Here is a 13,840-nt window from a genome sequence, read left to right as displayed (position 1 = left end):
CACTTGCTGAATAAAAGTATTAATTTCTTTCAAAAAAATCTTACGGATGAAGTACACACAATAAAGTTGTGGTCACACTATATGTGACCCTGGACCACAAAATCAGTCATATAGGTCAGTTTTTTTAAAATTGAGATTTATACCTCATCTGAAAGATGAATAAATAAGTTTTTCCATTGATGTATGGTTTGTTAGGATAGGACAATATTTGGGCGAGATACAACTATTTGAAAATCTGGAATCTGAGGGTGCAAAATAAATCAAAATATTGAGAAAATTGTCTTTAAAGTTGTCCAAATGAAGTTCAATGCATATTACTAATCAAAAATTAAGTTTTGATATATTTACGGTAGGAAATTTGCAAAATATCTTCATGGAACATGATCTTTACTTAATATCCTAATGATTTTTGGCATAAAAGAAAAATCAATAATTTTGACCCATACAATGTATTTTTGGCTATTGCTACAAATATACCCCAGCGACTTAAGACTGGTTTTGTGCTTCAGGGTCACAATTTAGAAATTGCTGACAAAGTCAGGTTGTCACAGTTATTCACCAAAAAAATTATTTTAAAAGGTCTGTATTTGTAAGCACTTAGACAAACAGCACATTTTATTTCAATTCTGCGATTCGATGTCGAGAGTGAATATTTCAGCCGAATGGATAATTCATCTGCTGAATGTAACCTCAAAATTGGCTGTGTAAATATGGACTAAGCTGAGGTTTGCATTGGCTAACATTTGGGAGGGAGAACAGAGTTATTTAAGGATGAGCTTAATGCAGTCGATATGCGAGCAAAGGAAGGTTTCGCTCATATTTCTAACACTGTTACACACTCGCAGTTCTGGAGCACGAAAAGGCAACTGAATTCACGTTTTAATCAACGTCTGATGTCTGACTTTTTAAAAATATACAAAGATAGATATGACAATTCTGATGCATTTAATTTCCTGCAGAGGCGTTCTAGGAAGTGCCATGATAAAAATAATCATTTTATTTGTCATCACCCTTGCTCATGCGCCGATCAAAACAAAATACTTCAACCGCATTCCTTTCCACATACGAGTTTAAAAGCATTTGAACTCAGGCACAGAGAAACATAAAGAAAACAAAGCCTTATTGTGGCAAGAAAGATTGTGAAACTAGTGCAAGGTGGCGTCACCAGCCATGAGACTTTTATTACTCATCGAAGAGACGCCAAACAGGAGAGGTGGGGCTCAGGGAAGGAGTCAACTCAAGGTCAGCTGTCTTATGAAAGACATTCCGGCCAAGTGTTTCGCCTTCTCGACTCCGTGTCGCTTCTACCGAAAGCTGTGCAAGTTTCAACTCATTATCGATGTACAGCCATTCTCTAATAAAAATAAACCGATGGGACTGCTTGTCTTTGTACATTTGTTACTGTTGAATAAGATTGCTTTAATAATAACATTGGCTAAATAAATACATGTAAAAAATATATATTATTTGCACATTATGCAATGCAATATCTATATATCAGCCATACATGCATTTATGGTCAGAAGTTATTGTTAAACAGTGATATGTTTTTATATTTATTGACTTTTTTTTTTTTACTCAAAATGATGTTGAAGTACATCATGGCCTCTGGAGACAGACAGTATTTCATTTCATTTACAATCAAGGCCTTTAAAGGCATAGTTCACCCAAAATGAAAATTCTGTCATCATTTACTTCAAGCTGTTCCAAACCTGTATGAGTTTCTTTCTTCTGTTGAACATAAAAGAAGATATTTTGAAGAATGTGGGTAATCACACATTTGCTGGTTCCCACTGACTTCCATAGTATGAAAAAAAAAATACGATGGAAGTCAATAGAGACCAGCAACTGTTTGATTACATTCTTCAAAATATTTTCTTTTATGTTCAGGAAAAAAAAAAGGTTTTAGAACAACTTAAGGGTGAGTAAATGCTGACAGAATGATCATTTTTGGGCTAATTATCTTTAATTAATTATTATTAATAAGCTGCCCCAAAAATAATGTAATATGAGCTAGTGATACTGTATATCGGATAAATAGGACAATATTTGTCTTCTTTTATGTTATCATATTGGCAGATCAATCATATCTGCTTGGCTGATAGACATACTAACAGAAATGTTAACCTTCAAAATGTAGTCATTGGCCATTAAAAAAAATCCATATTGGCTATTAATAGACAGAGTAAAATCTCCATAGATTATTTGCAGGAGATCTCATATTAATTCATCATGGGTTAACAGTAGGGGAAAAAGCTGTAGCAACTTGCTGTTTAGGTGGAAACTACATTTGCCATTGTCATTTTTGTGTAAAGAGAAGACAAATGGCAATAAACCAGTTTGATCCTTCTAATGACAACACAAATATTCCCATAGATTCCCTAAACGTCCATCAATGGAAAAACTTTCATATAAAGTCACATTTTAACCCTGCTTTTTCAAAGTAACACTGAAAGGGCTACAAAAACCAGCGTGATTGCTGTGCAAGTCACCTCAGCACCCGGCGCTAAAACACACACATAGCTAGTGGTGCGAGGATCCTCAACAAACACATCTTCCTTTGTTCAGGAAATCCTTTCTCCAACATGAACTGCAAAGCTGAACTTTGGGCAATGCAGAAGCGTCAAATCCAAACACAGCTTTTCTCTTTTTTTCACCCTTAAGGATGAGTGATGCTCGCGGTTTCGACCTGTCCTTCAAACAAACCGGCTTTAAACAGCAGGACTCTGAAAGGAGAAAACACTCCAGGACATTCCAGGGTTCTTTTCCAACTGGAGAACATTGGGGAACAAACTAAGTTGGTATAAATGTGTGATATTCGGATATGGCAGGCACTTGGGCGACGTCGGAGCCACTGTGGGACACATGCGGAGAGGCTTGTGGGAGGTATTGTGTGTTCAGGGATGTACATCATTGCAAATATTTACAGAGCAGCTGATGTACAATAGAGGAATCACATGGCTGTCTCTTCTCGAATACATGCTCACGTACATGTGCTTAGATCAAATCTACGCCAATGATGCTCTTCTCTAAAGAATGAACAAGTTATTAAGAACTTAGCACAAGAGGACTATGCTGCACTAACCCACGGTTAGGCCCAAATGAACTCTGTATTTCTGACATTTTCTGAGCTGACTGTGAAGGAAATTTACTCAGAGCTTTATACTCTTAAGGCCCGTTCACACCTAGGGCGATAACTATAATGTCAATGATAAAGATATATTTTTTAAAAATCGTTCTAAATTTAAAAGAATATCAAGTCCACACCACAACTATAACGATAACGACAGAGGAACGATATCACTACAATCACGTTCAAAATGATTTTTCTAGCTGATGAATGCTAAAAACAATGACAGCCAATCAGAATCCATCCTGCTTCAATGAGCTCAAGTATTTAAAGCAGCAGACGACATAATTGCAGGCCGCGCTTATAACAAACCAAATGTAATCTTATTTTGGTGTGGATGCTAATACAAGTATCATCAGTGAGAATAATGTGAATTACCAACCAAAATCCCCTCCAATTCTCATTACTGTCATGCAAACTAAAAATAATGAGCAATTTGTATCTCGAACAAAAACAGTTGCTATGCTGCTTGATACTGAAAACTGGTATTTGTAATCATATTTTAATTTTTTTATTGTAATAATAAACACATTGGCTTGTAGTGTAAATGCTGTTTATTGCATTTGTATTTCTTCTAGCTATTTACCTATAGCGGCTAATGAATCAGCCTTGCATATTCAAAGAAAATAGCATTGCTAAACAAGGTGGATACAGGAACAAAGCAAATCTTGAAGTCATTTTTATTTCAATGACAGGCCAAAGTTTCTCAATCCTCTGTTCCCGCTCTCTTAATAAATTGTCCAACTCAAGAGCCAACCATCTACGCCCAGTATTTCTGGTTGTTGCAGGTCTGTCTAAACATTCCCGAAATACAAGTGCGTAAAAAAGCAGTAAAAATGCCACGCTGTGAAAGTGGCCCATCATTGTTCGGCCGGCCTCCTTTGGGAGCGTGAATGTGTTGAAAAGCCGAGGGGAGGCCGGGGCAACAGGACCAGGCACTCCGTCCTCATTACCACTTGATGTTTGAACACAGGCCACAGGAGTGACCGTTTAAATTGCTCCATGTTCAAATAGTTCCCAAGCATCTGTGGTTCACAGCAAAGTAAGCCTTGTTTGTTTTCCTCTCTGCTTCGTGGGCCATCACTAGGTCGTCTGGAATCCTGCTCGCAACTGGGTGGTAGGAGTGTTAGCATCATACGAGTGTCAGTCTGAAACAGTACAGCTCTTAAGAGTTCATGGATCAGAGCTCCTGTGATACTGAATTTGCTTATTTCATAATAAAACAAAAATCAAGGGAATCACAAGGCTTTAAAATTAGGGACCAAAACATTTACTTACTATAGCACACATTACATCAGTTAAAATAAACCTGACAATCTTTATATCTGGATTCTTATTTAGCAAAAACACAAAACTAAACTGTTAAACTATTTATTTCTAGAATGATATTAACAGTTTCCATAGCAGTTTAAACAGTTTTGACATATGCAAGAGAGATATAATCTTTAAGAGATTGTAGAAAATCATAGAAAAGGAATACACACAAATGGATGAATCTCACAAAATCTGGGTCATATTTCTCCCCAAAAACAAAAGAAAACATAAGAAAACTATATTATTTAAGAATAATATCACGAAATTAAACATAAGTGTAGAGATAAAGAAATCTGCTCTTATGACCTTTATTTATTTGCATTGTGAAATTATTTTCATTACAATTATGTACCCCCCCTCCCCCATTCTCATTATGTCATGCAAAATAAAAATAATCATATATATTTAAACCATATAGTCAAGCATTTTTACATCATGTTATAAAATATAATTTATACCGACTTAAATAAAAAATTATACTGATTTATATAAATGCATTTTTTAAAGCATCATTTTTTATTACCATAATAAATGAGCATGTAAAGAGAATCAGAGAATAATGTGAATTACCAAGACTGAATGAATGAATGAATGAATGAATGAATGAACAGCCACGCTAATTACATTAGAGAGTATTCTGGAATTTCACAATTCAAGAAAATTCTAATGGTCTTCATGCAGAATTAATTTCTTATTTTATCTTTTGAAAGTAAAATATGACCTGAACATGTTTTCATAAGACTGACCCAAACATCCACAAAAATTCTTAATTTCGAGAACCTTTCAAGAGATGCCAACCTCTCGTTGGGTTTTATAGCTTGAGTCTTTGTATGTTTGTGAGTGCGTTGGCCTTTTTGCTAGGTTTGTTTGTTTTCAGATCACAGTAACCAGGCTTCCACAGTTAAGCAGTGCCCATCCTAGGTCTATTCCTTAAACCAACACAGAGGCACAAAAGGGGAGGACAGAGCCCTGAGGAATCCCTCTGTCACTGGCGGACCACCCACTTAGGGAGCAGACAAGCCTGTTAGGCCACACCGCACTCCATTCTAGGGATTTTGAACTTCAATGGGACCCACAAGGAAGCCGAAGGGGTCGCCAACGCACCTCCTGCTCTCCGTATAGCCAAGTACGGCGGAGAGTGAGTGAGATGTGATATCAGGGTGGGTGGCTGTCAGAAAAGCAGAGCAGGACCACACCATACTGCCGTAAGAGGAGCAGAGCTGATGGGACCAAACAGTACATTTATGTTTCCTGCCCGGACGGCCCACACAGGGGGAGGGGGTGATACGGGTTATGTCAAAGGTCGATCCACCTGCTAAGAACAAAGCTTGTTGAGACTGTAGCCCTATTTCTGCTCTTGTCGGGAAGGCCAATTCAACTCCATAGGAAACTTAGTGTGTTTGTTATGATGGACTTGGTGTGTGTGCTTTGAATTTGGACTGCAAAAGGACAGTTTACCCATGCAAGAAAACAATCCAGCATCTCAGTTGTAATAACACGACCCAGCCTACAAGCAGTCCGCTTATCCCAAACCATGTCAGACAAATAAAATCAGCAGGGAAACAGACTCAAGAGAAACATCGTCTCACAGGCATGAAATTAAATTTGGGTTCAAAGATGTGCTTTCACCAGTTTGAAAAACAATCGTAAAGTGTAGCAACTACCAATATGGGATATTCAATGGCCGATATTGATATTTAAAGAGCAAGGTGGTTGATGACTGATAAAATGTCAAATAAATAAATAAACAAAATACACCAAAGTTGTTTTTTTTATTTTATTATTGTTCAGGCAGGGACAGACACTAAAAAAAAAAAATCTAAAACTGTCTAAAAATGGCAGACATATAACACCTACTACAATCATCTAACATAATTAATGTAAACTGTAAAAAAAAAGACATTTTAATATTTGGGCAAATTTAAACTATGATTAAAAAATATATATACAATTAACAAAAAGCATGTGAAGTCTGCTACAAAATAGCTAATTTAAAGGGGTCCTATTATGCTTTTTCAACTTTAGTTAGTCTGTAATGTTGCTGTTTGAGCATAAAAAAAGATCTGCAAAGTTACAAAGCTCAAAGTCCAATTCAAAAGGAGATATTTTACTTAACAGAAATCACTTTTCAAAAACTACAACGAACGACTCGTTTGGACTACAACGCATATTTTCCGGGATTTGTGATATCACAAATATCGACGAATGGGACGAGACCTGGTTGAGCTGCATTAGAGAAGGCAACGAGTGTTATCACTAAGACGGAGTCACGCTAGCTTTCCCAAGGCAGACGAACTTAGAGTGGTTACAATTCATCCGGGTTTAAATCAAGCTCAAACTGATTTGATTTTGACGCAATATTTACACTGAAGCTCACAGGCGGCTATGGTAAGGGGCATGACATTTCCCGACCAGGCGCCGAGTGCTGCCAATCACAACACACACTGGCCCAGCTAACCAATCACAACACACACTGGCCCAGCTAACCAATCACAACACATTTCGTATTTCAGAAGGCGGGCCTTCATTTGATACAGGAACTATTTGAGCCATTCATGCCAGACTGGGGAGAGAGGTGTTGTAATAATGTAAAATATGTGAAAAATAATGTGTTTTCTGTTCTAGTACACCCCCAAAACAAAATCAAGACTTTGTAAAAGAGCATAATAGGACCCCTTTAATAAAATTATATAAATTATAACTCATCAAAGAAATGTTATGATAATTTCACAAATGAAAAACAATTATTTTTGATTGCACTGCATATTCAACAGTTTAATAACTGAATCTGACAGTCCTTCTAAAGAAGTATCAATTTTACAAACCAATCTCCTACTTAATGGCAAATTATAATACAGTTCTGGTTCACTAATTTGATTGACAAGTATTTATTCAAACCGTATTGGAATTTACTTCCCTATTTGTATCACTCCAATTGTTTGTGTTCACTAAATGCAATTACAATTCTATGGTTTACAACATACTCTCATTGGCAGAGCAAAAATAAGCAAAAAACGTACTGCCCTGTGTCCCGATATTAATTTTTTGTTTACAGAACTGTTCTCTAATAGCAATACAACACATGCAAATGTTCTGTAACAGTGCTGATACTGCTAATCAGTCCTTATATTGATGTTCAAAACACCTTGCTTTCAGAATTGAATCAGCAATGTGCTTCTCAATTTAGAGGAACATGCACATTGCTATGTTGATGTCTTGGATCCCGGTAGTTGTACACTCTTCATCAGTGGTAAAGGATAATAGCCTTAAACTAAACAAACATTCAAGCTAGATTAAAGAAAGAATTGGGTGGGATCAATGCTTCATGCTTATCTGCCACCGAAAAGGAAGGAGATGGCTTTAATACAGGTGACTGCAATGCAAAACTTTACACAAAAAAAACCCTACAGATAATATTAATGATCGTAAAACATTATTTTGCATGCGTGAGTGGCAGAAATAATGTCTGTGCACCAAAAACACACAACCCCATAAAAATCAGGCATGCAGCCATATACTCAGAGGCACACATACACACGCTTGGCGTCTAAGATATCAGGAAACATGCTAAGTAGATCCTGTTCTAGGTCTTGGTCTCCACCCTTCACTAGGATGTAACGCTTTGGGTTGGGCTCTTCTACTGCAGGATGTGTCAGCACATCAGAGAAACAGCTAACCTGGCATTAACTCCGAAAAAGACAAACACACGCAACACAGAGGTCATGCTATGAAGGATCGAACCTCATCGGCGGCCTTTACAATGCACGTCGCTGTTTGAGAGCGAGTGACTGAGGCTCATATGATGATCGGTGAAGCTCTCCAACATATATACATAGATTAGACCATACAGATGGAGACTAGACAGTGCCAATGCAAAGCATAAAGAGGAAGCAATAACACTTCACAACAAATTAATTACAATTACAATTATTATATATGCAAAGAATATGAAATTTCCTTCATATATATATACAGTGCCGTGAAAAGGTTTTTGCCCCCTTCCTGTTTTTTTAATTTTTTGCATATTTGTCACACTTAAAAGATTCAGATCATCAAACAAATTTTTATATTACGCAAAGATAATGCAAGTAAACACAAAATGCAGTTTTTAAATGCTTTCTAAAATAATGTGGTTAATCACAGTTCTTTCATGATTTAAGAGGAGGGGCAAATAATTTTTCACGTAGGGAGGTAGGTTTGGACAGCTTTTTTCCCTTAATAAATTAAATCATAATTTCAAAACTGCAGTTTGTATTTACTCAGGTTATCTTTGTGTAATATTAAAATTTGTTTGATGATCTGAATCTTTTAAGTGTGACAAATATGCAAACAATTAAAAAAACAGGAAGGGGGCAAAAACTTTTTCACACCACTGTATATGCTATACACTATTGTTCAAAAGTTTGGGGTCAATAAGATTTTTTAACGGTTTTGAAAAAAGTCTCATATTCACTAAGCATGCATTATTTGATCAAAAAAATACAGTAACCACAGTAATACTGTGAAATATTATTATAACTTGAAATAACTGATTTTTATTGTAATATATTTTAAAGTGTAATTTATTCTTGTGATGCAAAGCTGAACTTTCAGCATCATTACTCCAGTCTTCAGTGTCACATGATCTTTCAGAAAGCATTCTAATATGCTAATTTGGATCTTAAGAAACATTTCATAATACTCTATTATTATTATCAATGTTAAAAACAGTTTTGGTGCTTAATATATTTTGGAAACCATGATATGTTTTTTTTTTTCAGGAATCTTTGATGAACAGAAAGTTGAAAAGATCAGCATTTATTTAAAACAGAAAGCTTTAACATTATAAATGTATTTCCTGTTACTTTTGACCAATTTAATGCATACTTGCTGAATAATTGTTTTTTAAATTAAAAATAATCTTACCAAAACTTCACAAACTTATAGTATACAGATGCTGAAGAAATATGGTTTTACACTAACAAGAATTAACAACAAAATCAAGATTCTTCAGACAGGGTACCATGTTAATACCATATGTCTTAGTATGTACATGGAGTACCATGCAAATACCATGGTGCATGAAGATTTAGTGTCATGATTTTATCATCTTATACCACAGGACTTTTAGTAAGGGAACTCCTGTAAAATGCAGGCTTTAATAAACCTTTATAGCTTTTTAAAAGTTGACAATCTAAATACATGTCATTGTTAGAACCCTTTGATATTTGACTGTTTTCAGAAGTCAATAAAAACTAATTGCAATCTTTAAGGTTAACATAATGAAGTAATGCCACAACACTAAGCACTTAAGACAGTTTCTGAATATATGACATGATAAGGATGCCCTCTAGTGCCCATATTTAAGAATGCACTTTCTCCAAAAGTGTGAATAGTGTATATCACCCAAAACACACAGTTACCTAATCAATAACCCAAATTTTCCCAAATTCACAAAACAAAAACCCCCGTCAAATACAAAGGATAGCATTCTCTTCTTACTCACCTTTGTACATATCAAACAGTGAATCCTTCAGTTCCTGTTTGTGCATCCATGACAGCTGATGCAGCTCCTCCTCACTCTCTGAGAAGCTTTCCCTTAAAATCAACAGAGTATATCCATCAATAACTTATAGCTGTTATTCTTGAATGCTAGAGCTTGAGCTCAGTGTGTTGAGTGAGTTGTGGTCATATGTTAACTAGCTCTCAGTGTGGGTTAGACTAATCTCTTCTGCAACGTCCTCATGAGCTCAGGGCTCACATATCAAAAGCTGAGTGTGTGTATGACCAGCCCTACAATTACTTTCCTTTCTGCAAAAATATCAAAGTAGCTGCTACATTCATAATGAATGGGTTTCTAGGACTGGGATATTCCATATTACTACAAAGCACAAGGGTGTGATGACTAGTAAACCCATGTTGATATGGGATGGGTTTCAATATTTCTTAGCATGCAATTATTCATGCAGATAAACTGGAAAATTGGCAAAATAACTGGCAGATCCTGACAACCAGGACTGTGATGAAAACAGCCCAATGTCCAGTCAAAACTCATGCAAAGACCAATAAAATCAGCCTAATAAAAAAAACACAATACCCCAGATTTAGAATTCCTACGATTTCCTTTTATTTTCATGTCTTGTTAATGCAAGTGAGGGGTATTTAAATATACATTTATATATGTGAAAGCGGTTATTTATATTTCTGGCATGACAACTCTACTGTACATGGCAATGTTAATGTGTTTGGCATTTTGTGTGTTTACTGCTGCAGCAGAGTAGGTACCGAGACTTGCTACTGCCAATACATAAACACACATGCTGCTGTGAGCATGTAAGAAATACTGCTGCTGCACATATAACATATATAAAATAACCCCCAAATATAACATACATGAAATGACCCCATTGCAGATCTACACAGGTGGAACTGGGGAAGGTGGAGGGTTTCTGAAGCATGCTGCAACTGCTACAGCGAGCACTAGCCAAGTATTTGAATGTTGAGCAGCAAGCTCATTGGCTGCTGATGTGCAAAGAAACAGCTGTGCCACGTGAATAATGATGTGATTATATCAGATTGAGTTAGAACCTATAGGTCTGCGCCATCTAGAGATTCATGACAGAAATTTGAATTTGTTATATTATGTCATCATCAAAACTGTTATCTCTGCAATACATGTGTTTACTAAGTTTGATGTGATTAGGGCGTTCCAAATCAACAGATTTTGACAAGTGAACTTCTACAGATATACCCTGCTCAGTGTGCACTGTGCAGGGACCCTGTGAGTCAGAGCACATGGTGCACTGAAGTCTGTTCAGGAAGTTGGGAAGTCATAATTACAACATCAGATGCATTCAAGTCACTTTGGTCAAAGCAATATGGCGATGTACCTTTTCTGATGTGACTTGAATGCACCAACATTTCCACTGTCCTGCAGAGTCTAGATCCAACCTTAATCAAACACACCTCAACCAGGTAATGAAGGTCTTCAGATTGCTTGAAAACTACAGGTTGGAGCAGATTGGACCAAAACTTTGCAGAACAGAGAATTAGCAGGGTTTAATATCCCTGACGTAGGCCTAAGTATAACAACGTTAAACATTGCACTTGCTTTTAAAATATTTTGTTATTAAAATATTTTAAACAAGTCTAAAATATTTCTTTAAGTTTACCAATGTACAAATGTCAATTAAGTCAAACTTAAAATGTCTAAATGTCAATGTGATTACAAAATCTCAAACCAAGTGGTATTTATTTTAAAGAAAGCTATAGCACAGCCATGCAGTTTATGTAATGAAATACACCTGTGGTTTCTCTGCTAGGATACCTGGGAACTTGAGAGGATAATGGTGCTTCAAGTCATGACGAAAAAATCATATATCACATGAAGCATTTGTATTAATGGTAAATTTGTTCAAATAAAGGTCATTTGTTTTATTGTAAGTGGGAATAATCTTTCCATAGTATTTTGCAACTACAATAGAATACATAATTAAGTTTACAGCACTTTAATAAATTGGATAAAAACAAAGAAAAACACACCAATTTGCATTCTTTATTCATCATTTTGTAGATGTAGAATTAAACAATTCTTGTTGAATTTTATGTAGAAAAGGTACAATGCCATTTAAATCCAACCAAAGTAATTTGAAAGTAACCTGATGTCGTAATTATGACTTCAATCACAAGTCAATACGAACTATCCTGGAGAATGTGAATGCACTAAAAGCTCTAGCATAATTTATTTGCAAGTTCCACTTATTTTGATATTTTATATCTAATAAAATGTAATTCAGTCAATTTGAACTGTGACTTAAATGTCCAAGTGCTTTTTAGGGCTATATTTCTGTACCAATGTTTTCTTTAACCAGATTCAAGAAGACCTTCTTACAACTATATCTGAACATGAATCATTTGAAGAAGAAGAAAAAACATACAAGCAAATGAATAAAACGCCAACTGTCTTCATGACAAACCTAAAAGTTACACACCTTGGTCTAGAAGACAAGACGATGGCTATCAGTTGACATTAACAAACTGTGGCATACAATTTCTGTCAAATAAGATCATTCCATACTCTACAAACACATTGCTAAATGTACAATATATACACTTAAGTAAAATCTAGATCCCATGAGCAATATGCTTCTGTAACCTCCATATTTCCATTATGTCTCATTATGTACATGTAACTGGTTAATAATGGAGATCCCATACTCACTTTATAGACAACTCATTCTCCAAAGTTGATATTTTGTGTTTTGCCCTCTGAAGTGCACATTGAACATCCCGTGCCATGCTTCTGATATTCATGTATGTGTTAGTGTGAGTAGTAAGCCGGCGTTTTCTGACTGGACACTGTATACTTCATCTCAGCTTGCACATCCCATGCAACATGATCCACGAGAGGAGACACTGGCTGTGTCTCAAAACCTAGTGAGTTCCCCATCTACATAGGACATGCCACCATGGTTATGTTTTTAAATTTGTGATTTTTTTTATATGCATCATGTTAATGTCAAAGTGTTCTTTGAAAACACCATGATATACCGGTATTAATACATGATAATGATTTAGTTACGTTGGGTTTATATGGGTCAATGATAAAGGATGTCTGAGCTGAATTTTTTAAACGTGTACCATTTCTCAATGTGTAATTTCATAAAAAGGTCAAAATATGTGATAAAATAATAATAATAATAATAATGATTATGATGATAACTTTAACACTGTCATAAAGGTGTTAGGGTCCCCTTTGCAAATTATACTATAGATATTTAATATAATATAATATAATATATGATATAATATAATATAATAATATTTAACTTAACACACAAACAAACAATTACTGACTATTCATTCAATTTTAATAGAAAATATACTATCATCCTTGCAATAACAATCAAGTAAAATAATCCAGAATGATCATTTGTTTTTGTTTTGTTTTTTAAGTTAAATTTATTTTGAAATTAATATCACTCTACAGCCATAATTAGGGGTGCTCCGAGGTACTCACCTTCATATTTTTTCATTAAAGGGGTCATATGATGTTGCTAAAAAGAACATTATTTTGTGTATTTGGTGTAATGAAATGTGTTTATGCGGTTTAGGGTTAAAAAAACACATTATTTTCCACATACTGTACATTCTGCACAGTTGACACGGGAATTGTCACTTGCACAGTCGAGGCAGTGTCACATCGTCACAATAGTTTATTTAATTCTTGCCAGTGTTTAACCATTCAGCGCTCGCGTGCTCTCCTGGAGACCGTACGCTCCGTTTGCAGTGCATACGTGGTTCGTATTTTTCCCGCGCTCATGTTAACGGATTAAAGCGGGTCCGGCAGTGCGTTCAGAAGCAGTGCGTTCAGAAGCGGTGCGTCTGCAGCAGTGCAGAGATCGTTTCCACACCGAG

General features: G+C 35.7%; 1 protein-coding gene across 1 annotated transcript in view; it reads right to left on the bottom strand.

The window, feature by feature from the left end:
* LOC107725861 (mirror-image polydactyly gene 1 protein-like) overlaps positions 1-13,840 on the bottom strand; it is a 47,723-nt gene that overhangs the window by 32,669 nt on the left and 1,214 nt on the right. The window contains exon 2 of the mRNA XM_016535267.1: positions 9,930-10,021. Coding sequence (XP_016390753.1) covers positions 9,930-9,975 — 46 coding nt within the window. The 5' untranslated portion in view covers positions 9,976-10,021. The remainder of the gene's footprint in view (positions 1-9,929; positions 10,022-13,840) is intronic.

This window comes from Sinocyclocheilus rhinocerous, unplaced genomic scaffold, assembly GCF_001515625.1.
Source record: "Sinocyclocheilus rhinocerous isolate Xijiao unplaced genomic scaffold, SAMN03320098_v1.1 scaffold1004, whole genome shotgun sequence".
Taxonomy (NCBI): Eukaryota; Metazoa; Chordata; class Actinopteri; order Cypriniformes; family Cyprinidae; genus Sinocyclocheilus; species Sinocyclocheilus rhinocerous.
This window is presented reverse-complemented; position numbering and strand designations above follow the sequence as displayed.